Source organism: Oncorhynchus mykiss, chromosome 7 (genome assembly GCF_057628025.1).
Source record: "Oncorhynchus mykiss isolate SJ-2025 chromosome 7, ASM5762802v1, whole genome shotgun sequence".
Taxonomy (NCBI): Eukaryota; Metazoa; Chordata; class Actinopteri; order Salmoniformes; family Salmonidae; genus Oncorhynchus; species Oncorhynchus mykiss.
Window position 1 is genome coordinate 19,852,950 of NC_143028.1, and position 17,826 is coordinate 19,870,775.

Consider the following 17,826-nt stretch of genomic DNA (forward strand, 5'->3'; position numbering starts at 1 on the left):
AGGGACAGGTATACTGTACACCAGGGAGCCACTAGGGAGCAGGGACAGGTATACTGTACACCAGGGAGTCACTAGGGAGCAGGGGCAGGTATGCTGTATACCAGGGAACCACTAGGGAGCAGGGACAGGTATACTGTACACCAGGGAGCCACTAGGGAGCAGGGACAGGTATGATGTACACCAGGGAGCCACTAGGGAGCAGGGACAGGTATACTGTACACCAGTGAGTCACTAGGGAGCAGGGACAGGTATGATGTACACCAGGGAGTCACTAAGCCACTAGGGAGCAGGGACAGGTATACTGTACACCAGTGAGCCACTAGGCCACTAGGGAGCAGGGACAGGTATACTGTACACCAGGGAGCCACTAGGGAGCAGGGACAGGTATACTGTACACCAGGGAGTCACTAGGGAGCAGGGACAGGTATGATGTACACCAGGGAGTCACTAAGCCACTAGGGAGCAGGGACAGGTATACTGTACACCAGGGAGCCACTAGGCCACTAGGGAGCAGGGACAGGTATACTGTACACCAGGGAGTCACTAGGGAGCAGGTACAGGTATGCTGTACACCAGGGACAGGTATACTGTACACCAGGGAGCCACTAGGGAGCAGGGACGGGTATGCTGTACACCAGGGAGCCACTAGGGAGCAGGGACAGGTATACTCTACACCAGGGAGCCACTAGGGAGCAGGGACAGGTATGATGTACACCAGGGAGCCACTAGGGAGCAGGGACAGGTATACTGTACACCAGGGAGCCACTAGGGAGCAGGGACAGGTATGATGTACACCAGGAAGCCACTAGGGAGCAGGGACAGGTATACTGTACACCAGGGAGCCACCAGGGAGCAGGGACATGTATACTGTACACCAGGGAGCCACTAAGGAGCAGAGACAGGTATACTGTACACCAGGGAGCCACTAGGGAGCAGGGACAGGTATACTGTATACCAGGGAGCCACTAGAGAGCAGGGACAGGTATGATGTACACCAGGAAGACACTAGGGAGCAGGGACAGGTATACTGTACACCAGGGAGCCACCAGGGAGCAGGGACAGGTATACTGTACACCAGGGAGCCACTAGGGAGCAGGGACATGTATACTGTACACCAGGGAGCCACTAGGGAGCAGGGACAGGTATACTGTATACCAGGGAGCCACTAGAGAGCAGGGACAGGTATACTGTACACCAGGGAGCCACTAGGGAGCAGGGACAGGTATGCTGTACACCAGGGAGTCACTAGGGAGCAGGGACAGGTATACTGTACACCAGGGAGTCACTAGGGAGCAGGTACAGGTATGCTGTACACCAGGGACAGGTATACTGTACACCAGGGAGCCACTAGGGAGCAGGGACAGGTATGCTGTACACCAGGGAGCCACTAGGGAGCAGGGACAGGTATACTGTACACCAGGGAGCCACTAGGGAGCAGGGACAGGTATGATGTACACCAGGGAGCCACTTGGGAGCAGGGACAGGTATACTGTACACCAGGGAGCCACTAGGGAGCAGGGACAGGTATGATGTACACCAGGAAGACACTAGGGGGCAGGGACAGGTATACTGTACACCAGGGAGCCACCAGGGAGCAGGGACAGGTATACTGTACACCAGGGAGCCACTAGGGAGCAGGGACATGTATACTGTACACCAGGGAGCCACTAGGGAGCAGGGACATGTATACTGTATACCAGGGAGCCACTAGAGAGCAGGGACAGGTATACTGTACACCAGGGAGCCACTAGGGAGCAGGGACAGGTATACTGTACACCAGGGACAGGTATACTGTACACCAGGGAGCCACTAGGGAGCAGGGACAGGTATACTGTACACCAGGGAGCCACTAGGGAGCAGGGACAGGTATACTGTACATCAGGGAGCCACTAGGGAGCATTGACAGGTATGATGTACACCAAGGAGCCACTAGGGAGCAGGGACAGGTATACTGTACACCAGGGAGTCACTGGGGAGCAGGGGCAGGTAGGCTGTATACCAGGGAGCCACTAGGGAGCAGGGACAGGTATACTGTACATCAGGGAGCCACTAGGGAGAAGGGCCAGGTATGATGTAAACCAAGGAGCCACTAGGGAGCAGGGACAGGTATACTGTACACCAGGGAGCCACTAGGCCACTAGGGAGCAGGGACAGGTATACTGTACACCAGGGAGCCACTAGGGAGCAAGGGCAGGTATACTGTACACCAGGGAGTCACTAGGGAGCAGGGACAGGTATACTGTACATCAGGGAGCCACTAGGGAGAAGGGACAGGTATACTGTACACCAGGGAGTCACTAGGGAGCAGGGGCAGGTATGCTGTATACCAGGGAGCCACTAGGGAGCAGGGACAGGTATACTGTACACCAGGGACCCACCAGGGAGCAGGGACAGGTATACTGTACACCAGAGAGCCACTAGGGAGCAGGGACAGGTATACTGTATACCAGGGAGCCACTAGAGAGCAGGGACAGATATACTGTACACCAGGGAGCCACTAGGGAGCAGGGACAGGTATACTGTATACCAGGGAGCCACTAGAGAGCAGGGACAGGTATACTGTACACCAGGGAGTCACTAGGGAGCAGGGACAGGTATGCTGTACACCAGGGACAGGTATACTGTACACCAGGGAGCCACTAGGGAGCAGGGACAGGTATGCTGTACACCAGGGAGCCACTAGGGAGCAGGGACAGGTATACTGTACACCAGGGAGCCACTAGGGAGCAGGGACAGGTATACTGTACACCAGGGAGTCACTAGGGAGCAGGGGCAGGTATGCTGTATACCAGGGAACCACTAGGGAGCAGGGACAGGTATACTGTACACCAGGGAGCCACTAGGGAGCAGGGACAGGTATGATGTACACCAGGGAGCCACTAGGGAGCAGGGACAGGTATACTGTACACCAGTGAGTCACTAGGGAGCAGGGACAGGTATGATGTACACCAGGGAGTCACTAAGCCACTAGGGAGCAGGGACAGGTATACTGTACACCAGTGAGCCACTAGGCCACTAGGGAGCAGGGACAGGTATACTGTACACCAGGGAGCCACTAGGGAGCAGGGACAGGTATACTGTACACCAGGGAGTCACTAGGGAGCAGGGACAGGTATGATGTACACCAGGGAGTCACTAAGCCACTAGGGAGCAGGGACAGGTATACTGTACACCAGGGAGCCACTAGGCCACTAGGGAGCAGGGACAGGTATACTGTACACCAGGGAGTCACTAGGGAGCAGGTACAGGTATGCTGTACACCAGGGACAGGTATACTGTACACCAGGGAGCCACTAGGGAGCAGGGACGGGTATGCTGTACACCAGGGAGCCACTAGGGAGCAGGGACAGGTATACTCTACACCAGGGAGCCACTAGGGAGCAGGGACAGGTATGATGTACACCAGGGAGCCACTAGGGAGCAGGGACAGGTATACTGTACACCAGGGAGCCACTAGGGAGCAGGGACAGGTATGATGTACACCAGGAAGCCACTAGGGAGCAGGGACAGGTATACTGTACACCAGGGAGCCACCAGGGAGCAGGGACATGTATACTGTACACCAGGGAGCCACTAAGGAGCAGGGACAGGTATACTGTACACCAGGGAGCCACTAGGGAGCAGGGACAGGTATACTGTATACCAGGGAGCCACTAGAGAGCAGGGACAGGTATACTGTACACAAGGGAGCCACTAGGGAGCAGGGACAGGTATACTGTACACCAGGGAGTCACTAGGGAGCAGGGACAGGTATGCTGTACACCAGGGACAGGTACACTGTACACCAGGGAGCCACTAGGGAGCAGGGACAGGTATGCTGTACACCAGGGAGCCACTAGGGAGCAGGGACAGGTCTACTGTACACCAGGGAGCCAGTAGGGAGCAGGGACAGGTATACTGTACATCAGGGAGCCACTAGGGAGCAGGGACAGGTATGGTGTACACCAAGGAGCCACTAGGGAGCAGGGACAGGTATACTGTACACCAGGGAGTCACTAGGGAGCAGGGACAATTATGATGTACACCAGGGAGCCACTAGGGAGCAGGGACAGGTATACTGTACACCAGTGAGTCACTAGGGAGCAGGGACAGGTATGATGTACACCAGGGAGTCACTAAGCCACTAGGGAGCAGGGACAGGTATACTGTACACCAGGGAGCCACTAGGGAGCAGGGACAGGTATACTGTACACCAGGGAGTCACTAGGGAGCAGTGACAGGTATGCTGTACACCAGGGACAGGTATACTGTACACCAGGGAGCCACTAGGGAGCAGGGACAGGTATACTGTACACCAGGGAGCCACTAGGGAGCAGGGACAGGTATGATGTACACCAAGGAGCCACTAGGGAGCAGGGACAGGTATACTGTACACCAGGGAGTCACTAGGGAGCAGGGACAGGTATACTGTACACCAGGGAGCCAGTAGGGAGCAGGGACAGGTATGATGTACACCAGGGAGCCACTAGGGAGCAGGGACAGGTATACTGTACACCAGGGAGCCATTAGGGAGCAGGGACAGGTATACTGTACACCAGGGAGCCACTAGAGAGCAGGGACAGGTCTACTGTACACCAGGGATCCACCAGGGAGCAGGGACAGGTATACTGTATACCAGGGAGCCACTAGAGAGCAGGGACAGGTATACTGTACACCAGGGAGCCACTAGGGAGCAGGGACAGGTATACTGTATACCAGGGAGCCACTAGAGAGCAGGGACAGGTATACTGTACACCAGGGAGTCACTAGGGAGCAGGGACAGGTATGCTGTACACCAGGGAGCCACTAGGGAGCAAGGGCAGGTATACTGTACACCAGGGAGTCACTAGGGAGCAGGGACAGGTATACTGTACATCAGGGAGCCACTAGGGAGAAGGGACAGGTATACTGTACACCAGGGAGTCACTAGGGAGCAGGGGCAGGTATGCTGTATACCAGGGAGCCACTGGGGAGCAGGGGCAGGTAGGCTGTATACCAGGGAGCCACTAGGGAGCAGGGACAGGTATACTGTACATCAGGGAGCCACTAGGGAGAAGGGCCAGGTATGATGTAAACCAAGGAGCCACTAGGGAGCAGGGACAGGTATACTGTACACCAGGGAGCCACTAGGCCACTAGGGAGCAGGGACAGGTATGCTGTACACCAGGGAGTCACTAGGGAGCAGGGACAGGTATACTGTACACCAGGGAGCCACTAGAGAGCAGGGACAGGTATACTGTACACCAGGGAGCCACTAGGGAGCAGGGACAGGTATGCTGTACACCAGGGAGTCACTAGGGAGCAGGTACAGGTATGCTGTACACCAGGGACAGGTATACTGTACACCAGGGAGCCACTAGGGAGCAGGGACAGGTATGCTGTACACCAGGGAGCCACTAGGGAGCAGGGACAGGTATACTGTACACCAGGGAGCCACTAGGGAGCAGGGACAGGTATGATGTACACCAGGGAGCCACTTGGGAGCAGGGACAGGTATACTGTACACCAGGGAGCCACTAGGGAGCAGGGACAGGTATGATGTACACCAGGAAGACACTAGGGGGCAGGGACAGGTATACTGTACACCAGGGAGCCACCAGGGAGCAGGGACAGGTATACTGTACACCAGGGAGCCACTAGGGAGCAGGGACATGTATACTGTACACCAGGGAGCCACTAGGGAGCAGGGACAGGTATACTGTATACCAGGGAGCCACTAGAGAGCAGGGACAGGTATACTGTACACCAGGGAGCCACTAGGGAGCAGGGACAGGTATACTGTACACCAGGGACAGGTATACTGTACACCAGGGAGCCACTAGGGAGCAGGGACAGATATACTGTACACCAGGGAGCCACTAGGGAGCAGGGACAGGTATACTGTACATCAGGGAGCCACTAGGGAGCATTGACAGGTATGATGTACACCAAGGAGCCACTAGGGAGCAGGGACAGGTATACTGTACACCAGGGAGTCACTGGGGAGCAGGGGCAGGTAGGCTGTATACCAGGGAGCCACTAGGGAGCAGGGACAGGTATACTGTACATCAGGGAGCCACTAGGGAGAAGGGCCAGGTATGATGTAAACCAAGGAGCCACTAGGGAGCAGGGACAGGTATACTGTACACCAGGGAGCCACTAGGCCACTAGGGAGCAGGGACAGGTATACTGTACACCAGGGAGCCACTAGGGAGCAAGGGCAGGTATACTGTACACCAGGGAGTCACTAGGGAGCAGGGGCAGGTATGCTGTATACCAGGGAGCCACTAGGGAGCAGGGACAGGTATACTGTACACCAGGGATCCACCAGGGAGCAGGGACAGGTATACTGTACACCAGAGAGCCACTAGGGAGCAGGGACAGGTATACTGTATACCAGGGAGCCACTAGAGAGCAGGGACAGGTATACTGTACACCAGGGAGCCACTAGGGAGCAGGGACAGGTATACTGTATACCAGGGAGCCACTAGAGAGCAGGGACAGGTATACTGTACACCAGGGAGTCACTAGGGAGCAGGGACAGGTATGCTGTACACCAGGGACAGGTATACTGTACACCAGGGAGCCACTAGGGAGCAGGGACAGGTATGCTGTACACCAGGGAGCCACTAGGGAGCAGGGACAGGTATACTGTACACCAGGGAGCCACTAGGGAGCAGGGACAGGTATACTGTACACCAGGGAGTCACTAGGGAGCAGGGGCAGGTATGCTGTATACCAGGGAACCACTAGGGAGCAGGGACAGGTATACTGTACACCAGGGAGCCACTAGGGAGCAGGGACAGGTATGATGTACACCAGGGAGCCACTAGGGAGCAGGGACAGGTATACTGTACACCAGTGAGTCACTAGGGAGCAGGGACAGGTATGATGTACACCAGGGAGTCACTAAGCCACTAGGGAGCAGGGACAGGTATACTGTACACCAGTGAGCCACTAGGCCACTAGGGAGCAGGGACAGGTATACTGTACACCAGGGAGCCACTAGGGAGCAGGGACAGGTATACTGTACACCAGGGAGTCACTAGGGAGCAGGGACAGGTATGATGTACACCAGGGAGTCACTAAGCCACTAGGGAGCAGGGACAGGTATACTGTACACCAGGGAGCCACTAGGCCACTAGGGAGCAGGGACAGGTATACTGTACACCAGGGAGCCACTAGGGAGCAGGGACAGGTATACTCTACACCAGGGAGCCACTAGGGAGCAGGGACAGGTATGATGTACACCAGGGAGCCACTAGGGAGCAGGGACAGGTATACTGTACACCAGGGAGCCACTAGGGAGCAGGGACAGGTATGATGTACACCAGGAAGCCACTAGGGAGCAGGGACAGGTATACTGTACACCAGGGAGCCACCAGGGAGCAGGGACATGTATACTGTACACCAGGGAGCCACTAAGGAGCAGGGACAGGTATACTGTACACCAGGGAGCCACTAGGGAGCAGGGACAGGTATACTGTATACCAGGGAGCCACTAGAGAGCAGGGACAGGTATACTGTACACAAGGGAGCCACTAGGGAGCAGGGACAGGTATACTGTACACCAGGGAGTCACTAGGGAGCAGGGACAGGTATGCTGTACACCAGGGACAGGTATACTGTACACCAGGGAGCCACTAGGGAGCAGGGACAGGTATGCTGTACACCAGGGAGCCACTAGGGAGCAGGGACAGGTCTACTGTACACCAGGGAGCCAGTAGGGAGCAGGGACAGGTATACTGTACATCAGGGAGCCACTAGGGAGCAGGGACAGGTATGATGTACACCAAGGAGCCACTAGGGAGCAGGGACAGGTATACTGTACACCAGGGAGTCACTAGGGAGCAGGGACAGGTATGATGTACACCAGGGAGCCACTAGGGAGCAGGGACAGGTATACTGTACACCAGTGAGTCACTAGGGAGCAGGGACAGGTATGATGTACACCAGGGAGTCACTAAGCCACTAGGGAGCAGGGACAGGTATACTGTACACCAGGGAGCCACTAGGGAGCAGGGACAGGTATACTGTACACCAGGGAGTCACTAGGGAGCAGTGACAGGTATGCTGTACACCAGGGACAGGTATACTGTACACCAGGGAGCCACTAGGGAGCAGGGACAGGTATACTGTACACCAGGGAGCCACTAGGGAGCAGGGACAGGTATGATGTACACCAAGGAGCCACTAGGGAGCAGGGACAGGTATACTGTACACCAGGGAGTCACTAGGGAGCAGGGACAGGTATACTGTACACCAGGGAGCCAGAAGGGAGCAGGGACAGGTATGATGTACACCAGGGAGCCACTAGGGAGCAGGGACAGGTATACTGTACACCAGGGAGCCATTAGGGAGCAGGGACAGGTATACTGTACACCAGGGAGCCACTAGAGAGCAGGGACAGGTCTACTGTACACCAGGGATCCACCAGGGAGCAGGGACAGGTATACTGTATACCAGGGAGCCACTAGAGAGCAGGGACAGGTATACTGTACACCAGGGAGCCACTAGGGAGCAGGGACAGGTATACTGTATACCAGGGAGCCACTAGAGAGCAGGGACAGGTATACTGTACACCAGGGAGTCACTAGGGAGCAGGGACAGGTATGCTGTACACCAGGGACAGGTATACTGTACACCAGGGAGCCACTAGGGAGCAGGGACAGGTATGCTGTACACCAGGGAGCCAATAGGGAGCAGGGACAGGTATACTGTACACCAGGGAGCCACTAGGGAGCAGGGACAGGTATACTGTACACCAGGGAGTCACTAGGGAGCAGGGGCAGGTATGCTGTATACCAGGGAACCACTAGGGAGCAGGGACAGGTATACTGTACACCAGGGAGCCACTAGGGAGCAGGGACAGGTATGATGTACACCAGGGAGCCACTAGGGAGCAGGGACAGGTATACTGTACACCAGTGAGTCACTAGGGAGCAGGGACAGGTATGATGTACACCAGGGAGTCACTAAGCCACTAGGGAGCAGGGACAGGTATACTGTACACCAGTGAGCCACTAGGCCACTAGGGAGCAGGGACAGGTATACTGTACACCAGGGAGCCACTAGGGAGCAGGGACAGGTATACTGTACACCAGGGAGTCACTAGGGAGCAGGGACAGGTATGATGTACACCAGGGAGTCACTAAGCCACTAGGGAGCAGGGACAGGTATACTGTACACCAGGGAGCCACTAGGCCACTAGGGAGCAGGGACAGGTATACTGTACACCAGGGAGTCACAAGGGGGCAGGTACAGGTATGCTGTACACCAGGGACAGGTATACTGTACACCAGGGAGCCACTAGGGAGCAGGGACGGGTATGCTGTACACCAGGGAGCCACTAGGGAGCAGGGACAGGTATACTCTACACCAGGGAGCCACTAGGGAGCAGGGACAGGTATGATGTACACCAGGGAGCCACTAGGGAGCAGGGACAGGTATACTGTACACCAGGGAGCCACTAGGGAGCAGGGACAGGTATGATGTACACCAGGAAGCCACTAGGGAGCAGGGACAGGTATACTGTACACCAGGGAGCCACCAGGGAGCAGGGACATGTATACTGTACACCAGGGGGACACTAAGGAGCAGGGACAGGTATACTGTACACCAGGGAGCCACTAGGGAGCAGGGACAGGTATACTGTATACCAGGGAGCCACTAGAGAGCAGGGACAGGTATACTGTACACAAGGGAGCCACTAGGGAGCAGGGACAGGTATACTGTACACCAGGGAGTCACTAGGGAGCAGGGACAGGTATGCTGTACACCAGGGACAGGTATACTGTACACCAGGGAGCCACTAGGGAGCAGGGACAGGTATGCTGTACACCAGGGAGCCACTAGGGAGCAGGGACAGGTCTACTGTACACCAGGGAGCCAGTAGGGAGCAGGGACAGGTATACTGTACATCAGGGAGCCACTAGGGAGCAGGGACAGGTATGATGTACACCAAGGAGCCACTAGGGAGCAGGGACAGGTATACTGTACACCAGGGAGTCACTAGGGAGCAGGGACAGGTATGATGTACACCAGGGAGCCACTAGGGAGCAGGGACAGGTATACTGTACACCAGTGAGTCACTAGGGAGCAGGGACAGGTATGATGTACACCAGGGAGTCACTAAGCCACTAGGGAGCAGGGACAGGTATACTGTACACCAGGGAGCCACTAGGGAGCAGGGACAGGTATACTGTACACCAGGGAGTCACTAGGGAGCAGTGACAGGTATGCTGTACACCAGGGACAGGTATACTGTACACCAGGGAGCCACTAGGGAGCAGGGACAGGTATACTGTACACCAGGGAGCCACTAGGGAGCAGGGACAGGTATGATGTACACCAAGGAGCCACTAGGGAGCAGGGACAGGTATACTGTACACCAGGGAGTCACTAGGGAGCAGGGACAGGTATACTGTACACCAGGGAGCCAGTAGGGAGCAGGGACAGGTATGATGTACACCAGGGAGCCACTAGGGAGCAGGGACAGGTATACTGTACACCAGGGAGCCATTAGGGAGCAGGGACAGGTATACTGTACACCAGGGAGCCACTAGAGAGCAGGGACAGGTCTACTGTACACCAGGGATCCACCAGGGAGCAGGGACATGTATACTGTACACCAGGGAGCCACTAAGGAGCAGGGACAGGTATACTGTACACCAGGGAGCCACTAGGGAGCAGGGACAGGTATACTGTATACCAGGGAGCCACTAGAGAGCAGGGACAGGTATACTGTACACAAGGGAGCCACTAGGGAGCAGGGACAGGTATACTGTACACCAGGGAGTCACTAGGGAGCAGGGACAGGTATGCTGTACACCAGGGACAGGTATACTGTACACCAGGGAGCCACTAGGGAGCAGGGACAGGTATGCTGTACACCAGGGAGCCACTAGGGAGCAGGGACAGGTATACTGTACACCAGTGAGTCACTAGGGAGCAGGGACAGGTATGATGTACACCAGGGAGTCACTAAGCCACTAGGGAGCAGGGACAGGTATACTGTACACCAGGGAGCCACTAGGCCACTAGGGAGCAGGGACAGGTATACTGTACACCAGGGAGCCACTAGGGAGCAGGGACAGGTATACTGTACACCAGGGAGTCACTAGGGAGCAGGGACAGGTATGCTGTACACCAGGGACAGGTATACTGTACACCAGGGAGCCACTAGGGAGCAGGGACAGGTATACTGTACACCAGGGAGCCACTAGGGAGCAGGGACAGGTATGATGTACACCAAGGAGCCACTAGGGAGCAGGGACAGGTATACTGTACACCAGGGAGTCACTAGGGAGCAGGGACAGGTATACTGTACACCAGGGAGCCAGTAGGGAGCAGGGACAGGTATGATGTACACCAGGGAGCCACTAGGGAGCAGGGACAGGTATACTGTACACCAGGGAGCCACTAGGGAGCAGGGACAGGTATACTGTACACCAGGGAGCCACTAGGGAGCAGGGACAGGTATACTGTACACCAGAGAGTCACTAGGGAGCAGGGGCAGGTATGCTGTACACCAGGGAGCCACTAGGGAGCAGGGACAGGTATACTGTACACCAGGGAGTCACTAAGCCACTAGGGAGCAGGGACAGGTATACACCAGAGAGCAAGGTGTCACTCCACTCTTCCAAGGGGCAGATTGAAAGCTTCTGGCCAAGAGAAAAGAAGATTAAATCCTCTCTTCGGATTTGAGTTCTTCAAGAGTATTATACATAAACATAGTTTGTCTGAGAGCTACAGCAAGTAGTTTATGCATGATAAAAAGCCACCAGATCTTTGTGAGGACCAGCACTTATTTTTTGTATGTCAGCATTTCTTGGCACCTGGCTTCCAACTTCTCTCTTATTTCTCTTTTATTTAATTTCTTTATTTTATCTCCCGAAATAAGAACTTCACCCAGAAATTCCAGTTGTGGAGTTGTGCAGAGCAACCGAAGCTATAAGCTTGACCAAAGTTGCTAACACTTGAACATGAATTCAGCTGTACTAAGAATAAAACACTTTTTTAAAACCAAGATAGGAGTCAGCAATGTAACCTTCTTGTAATGCATGCAAACGACCGGATTCTCGCATCATTGGCAATGATTGATGAATTGGGGAGAGGCATTATACCGCAATTGAAGCCACTTACACCAATGGCTGTAAGGATGGGAACTTGATATATCCATTTAATGTTACCAGCACTTAACTCCCAGCATCTGGGGGGGGGGGGGGGGGGGAGAAGGAAAGAGAAAGAGAGAGAGATTAGAGTACATTTGTACTGCAGGATTTCCTTACTGCTCTCAAAACAGTGCATGTCGAGGTGCAACAAAAGTGTAGTCTCTCTTGCCAGACTCAAGGCTCTCCGCACACACAGCGGCTGTGAGAAGAGGCAAAGGTGTGCAGCTGCAACAATAAGGCAAGTAGGCCGCTGACTGAATGAGAACAAGAGTTCTGCAACACCTCGGGAGATCCTGTTTCCAAGCCAGATGATTGCGGGGAGCCTAGACAGCTGATGCACAGAGTTCATCTCAGCAGGCTCCTGCATGCTGCCATGGGCTCCTCCACTTAAAGTGTGTTGCTGGAGGTGTATGTGTTACACGGATATGGTAGGTGAAGGATGGGGGCGGCGGGTCACTCTCACCCACCGTGCGTCTGCCAGCGTTGCCCGGACAACAGCCCAGGCGGCGACAAAGAGAGCAGGGACACCTGTAATTAGAGAGGACAATGATTGCCTTAAGATCTTCAGTACTCTGAATACATTAAATTGATACCGGCAAGAGCAGTGAGATTTTTGTGTCTTCTTTTAAGATAAAAAATGATCCCCACACACCTGCAACAAGCAAACTCATATGTCGGAGCGCTTTTCCTATTTTGAATAACAGCTATAGTGGCCGTCAACAACATGAGCGCTGTTGTGATTGGGTGACTGCATGCATTTCTAAGACGGCAGAGCAGCTCACCCCATCCAATCAGGGTAAAGCCCCACAGGTATTTGGTGTCCGAGTAGAAGGCCATGAAGATGAGGCTGTGGAGGTACAGCCCCTCTACCAGGATCCAGTAGTAGTTGGTTGCCAGGAAGTAAATGAAGAGCAACACAGTGATCTTGCATCCAACCTGGTAAAATAAACAGATTGTTAAAAATATCCTGTAGTGCAAAGATCTGTGGTCCAGTGGTAACACTTTCAGCGCCATACACATATGCAGCTCCCTGCCAGCGACAGGGTTCAATCCCTGCAAGCCCCCTTCTCACTGTCTCCTCCTCACGTATCTCCCACTCTAATCTATCTGTCGATAAAGCACAAATGAAAAAAAGTGATTGTTAGTCCCACGAGCTGAACCACACAGAATGCTTTGTGACCACAAAAAAGATTGAAGTATTAGTCATAGTAGGGATATCAGCAGTGTTGGTGCAAACAGCAGTTTCTTTTTTTTTTTTTATCTATGCACAAATCGTTCCGTTTGTCATGATTTACCTGCTGAGGGAATAGTCTTTTTTTTCTAGAAATGCAAACTAGATAGTTAACTACATAGTATGTTTTTCTAGTAATAAAAATGTAGTTCTGGGAAAATAAAAACCTTTGAATGTTATTCTCTTTCCCTGATGTTTGTCTGTCGTGATGGAGATATTTGTGTAGAGGAAATTGCCGCCTGCCTGGGGATATCCTGACAGAGGAAAAACTGGAACAACAAGATGGCGCTGACAGAGATGGTCGCCTCGCTTCGAGTCCTATTTAGTTTTTTTTAATGTATTATTTCTTACACTGTTACCCCAGGAAATCTTAAGTCTTATTACATACAGCCGGGAAGAACTATTGGATATAAAAGCGATGTCAACTTACCAACATTATGACCAGGAATACAACTTTCCCGAAGCGGATCCTCTGGACCAACACTCAGGACAATGGATCTAATCCCAGAAGCCGAGCCAAAACAACGGCACCACAGAAGGGGCAGACTGAGCGGCCTCCTGGTCAGGCTCCGTAGACCTGCACATCGCCCACTGCTCCCAAGTATACTACTCGCCAATGTCCAGTCTCTAGGCAACAAGGTAGATGAAATTCGAGCAAGGGTTGTCTTCCAGAGAGACATCAGAGATTGTAACATCCTCTGTTTCATGGAAACATGGCTCTCTCAGGATATGTTGTTGGAATCGGTTCAGCCACCGGGCTTCTCCATGCATCGCGCCGATAGAGAAGAGGAAGGGCGGGGGTGTATGCTTCATGATTAATGACTCGTGTAACCAGAACATACAGGAAGTCCTTCTGCTCACCCGACCTAGAATTCCTTACAATCAAGTGCCGGCCATATTATCTCCCAAGAGAATTCTGGTCAGTTATCCTCACAGTGGTGTACATTCCCCCTCAAGCAGACACCAAGACTGCCCTCAAGGAACTTCACTGGACTCTATGTAAACTGGAAACTATATATCCTGAGGCTGCATTTACTGTAGCTGGGGATATTAACAAAGCAAATTTGAGAACAAGGCAACCTAAATTCTATCAGCATATTGACTTCACTACGCGCGGGTGTAATACACTCGGTCACTGCTACTCTAACTTCCGAGATGCATACAAAGCCCTCCCCCGCACTTCCTTTGGCAAATCCAACCACGACGCCATCTTGCTCCTACCGTCTTATAGGCAGAAACTCAAACAGGATGTACCAGTGACTAGAACCATTCAACGCTGGTCTGACCAATCGGAATTCAACTTTCAAGATTGTTTTGATCACGTGGACTGGGATATGTTCCGGTCAGTCTCAGATAACATCGATCTATACGCTGACTCAGTGAGTGAGTTTAAAGAAGTGCATTGGAGATGTATCCACTGTGACTATTAAAACCTACCCTAACCAGAAACCGTGGATGGGTGGCAGCATTCGCGCAAATCTGAAAGCGCGAACCACTGCATTTAACCATGGAAAGAGGTCTGGGAATATGGCTGAATATAAACAGTGTAGTTATCCCCTCCGCAAGGCAATCAAAATGCCGGTTCAGGGACAAAGTGGGGCCGAAATTCAGTGGCTCAGACACGAGCCGTATGTGGCAGGGTCTACAGGAAATAACAGACTACCAAAAGAAAACTAGCCATGTCACGGACGTTAAGCTTCCAGACAAACTAAACACCTTCTTTGCCCACTTTGAGGATAAAACAGTACCCCCCCTCTCTCCTTCTCCATGACCGACGTGAGTAAAACATTTAAATGTGTTAACCCTCACAAGGCTGCTGGCCCAGACGGCATCCCTAGCCGCGTCCTCAGAGCATGCTGGCTGGTGTGTTTACGGACATATTCAATCACTCCCTATCCCAGTCTGCTGTCCCCACATGCTTCAAGATGGCCACCATTGTTCCTGTACCCAAGAAGGCAAAGATAACTGAACTAAATTACAACCACTCCGTAGCAGTCACCTCTGTCATCATGAAGTGCTTTGAGAGACTAGTCAAGGATTATATCACCTTCACCTTACCGGCCACCGTAGACCCACTTCAGTTTGCATACCGCCACAACAAGTCCACAGACGATGCAATCGCCATCACACTGCCCTATCCCACCTGGACAAGAGGAATACCTACAGTATGTAAGAATGCTGTTCATTGACTACAGCTCAGCTTTCAACATCACAGGACCCTCCAAGCTCATCATCAAGCTGGAGGCCCTGGGTCTCAACCCCACCCTGTGTAATTGGGTCCTGGACTTTCTGACGGGCCGTCCCCAGGTGGAAGGTAGGAAACAACATCTACACTTCGCTGACCCTCAACACTGGGGCCCCACAAGGGTGCGAGCTTAGCCCCCTCCTGTTCTCCCTGTTCACCCACAACTGTGTGGCCATGCATGCTTCTAACTCAATCATCAAGTTTGCAGACAACACAACAGTAGTGGGCTTGATTACCAATAACAACAAGACAGCCTATAGGGAGGAGGTGAGGGCCCTTGGAGTGTGGTGCTAGGAAAATAACCGCTCACTCAACATAACAAAGGAGATGATCGTGGACTTCAGGAAATAGCAGAGGGAGCACCCCCCATCCACATCGAAGGGACAGCAGTGGAGAAGGTGGAAAGTTAAGTTCACCAAAAACCCTGACAAAACTTTTACAGATGCACAATCGAGAGCATCCTGTCAGGCTGTATCACAGCCTGGTATGGCAACTGCACCTCCCTCAATGCCGTTGCAAGGTCATCAACATTATCAAAGACGTTGGTTACGTGTGGCAGCGGTAGTGCTGCAATCGACCATGATGGCATAGGAGTGACATGGGTTTGAATCCCCACCCCAGCCACTTTCCTCCCTCCACAAACTATACATCCACAGTAGATCTACATTCTGAACTGTCTAAATAAAGAGAAAAATACAGGAAAGCTCTCTAGGCCTGTCTGAATACCCCTACCTGCGTTCTAAGTAGTACTCTGACTGGGTATGCAAAAACAAAGATTTACAGCATGTGACACTTCTAAAAATGTATGCTGTAAACACCAGGATGTCATATATCTAGTATACATTCGCTAGGATGAATTCACTGCACACTGAAGAGAATGGTCTTTCCAGACCATGTTTGACTACAGCTGATAACCAGAGTACCAAAATGAACAAATGGCGGGAAACAACACAAGTGACTATCGCCCTGAGGCACTCACACCTGCCATTATGAAGTGCAGTCTAGTTAAGGAACACATATCACCTATAACTTAACAGACACCCTAGACCCACCGCAATTTGCATACCGCCCCAATAGATCCATGGATGACGCAATCGTCTGCACACTGCCCTATGCCATCTGGACAAGAGGAATACCTATGTAAGAATACTGTTCATTGACTACAGCTCAGCATTCAACACCATAGTACCCTCCAAGCTAATCATTAAGATTGGGGCCCTGGGTCTGAACCCTGTGTAATTGGATCCTAGACGTCCTGACGTTAGGCAACAACACCTCCACTACGTTGAGCCTTATACACAGGGGCTCCACAAGGGTGTGTGCTCAACCCCTTCCTGTAGTCCCTGCTCACCCATGACTGCGTGGCCACGCACATCTCCAACGTAATCATCAAGTTTGCTGACGACAACAATGGTAGGCCTGATTACCAACACCTATGAGACAGTGAGGACCCTGGCGGAGTGGTGCCTGGAAAATAACCTCTCCATCAACGTCAACAAAATGAAGGAGCTGATTGTGGACTTCAGGAGACAGCAAAGGGAGCACACCGCCATCCACTGGGACGCAGTGGATAAGGTTCCTCGCCATACACATCACTAACAATCTGAAATGGTCCACTCACGCAGACAGACAGTTCAGGAGGCTGAAGAACCCGGTTACTCAACCCTGCACCTTAGAGGCTGATGCCCTATGTATAGTACATAGAAATTGAACACTGGTCACAATGTTTACAAACTCTTTTACCCACTTCATGTGTATTTTGTGGGCTCCTGAGTGGCGCAGCGGTCTAAGGCACTGCATCTCAGTGTAAGACATGTCACTATAGTACCTGGTTCGAATCCAGGCTATATCACATTCAGACGTATTTGGGAGTTCCAAAGGGTGGCGCAAAAATTGGCCCAGCGTCGTCTGGGTTTGGCCGGAGTAGACTGTCATTGTAAATAAGAATTTGTTTGAGGTGATAGTTTCCGGATTTGACCTCGTATTGCTGTGTGTTTATTATAGTTAAGTCTATGATTTGATATTTGATAGAGCAGTCTGACTGAGGGGTGGTAGGCAGCAGCAGGCTCGTAATAGTCAAAGGTATATGGTTTAGAGAGAAATAGTCGACACGTTATAATTCCTGTAATAACTTGCGGCTGAACTTGAAAGGGGTTCCTTCGTTATTTTACCGTTCATGTCTTCCATAGAGAATGTCTTGATCTACTTCAAATCAGGTC

The 17,826-nt window shown here is 52.7% G+C and overlaps 1 protein-coding gene across 1 annotated transcript in view; it reads right to left on the minus strand.

The window, feature by feature from the left end:
- The window catches only part of LOC110527560 (parathyroid hormone 2 receptor-like), a 55,842-nt gene that overhangs the window by 17,473 nt on the left and 20,543 nt on the right, over positions 1-17,826 (minus strand). Inside the window, exons 7-9 of the mRNA XM_036983048.2 lie at positions 12,914-13,067; positions 12,599-12,659; positions 12,103-12,169 (exon numbers count right to left, since the gene is read on the minus strand). Coding sequence (XP_036838943.1) covers positions 12,103-12,169; positions 12,599-12,659; positions 12,914-13,067 — 282 coding nt within the window. The remainder of the gene's footprint in view (positions 1-12,102; positions 12,170-12,598; positions 12,660-12,913; positions 13,068-17,826) is intronic.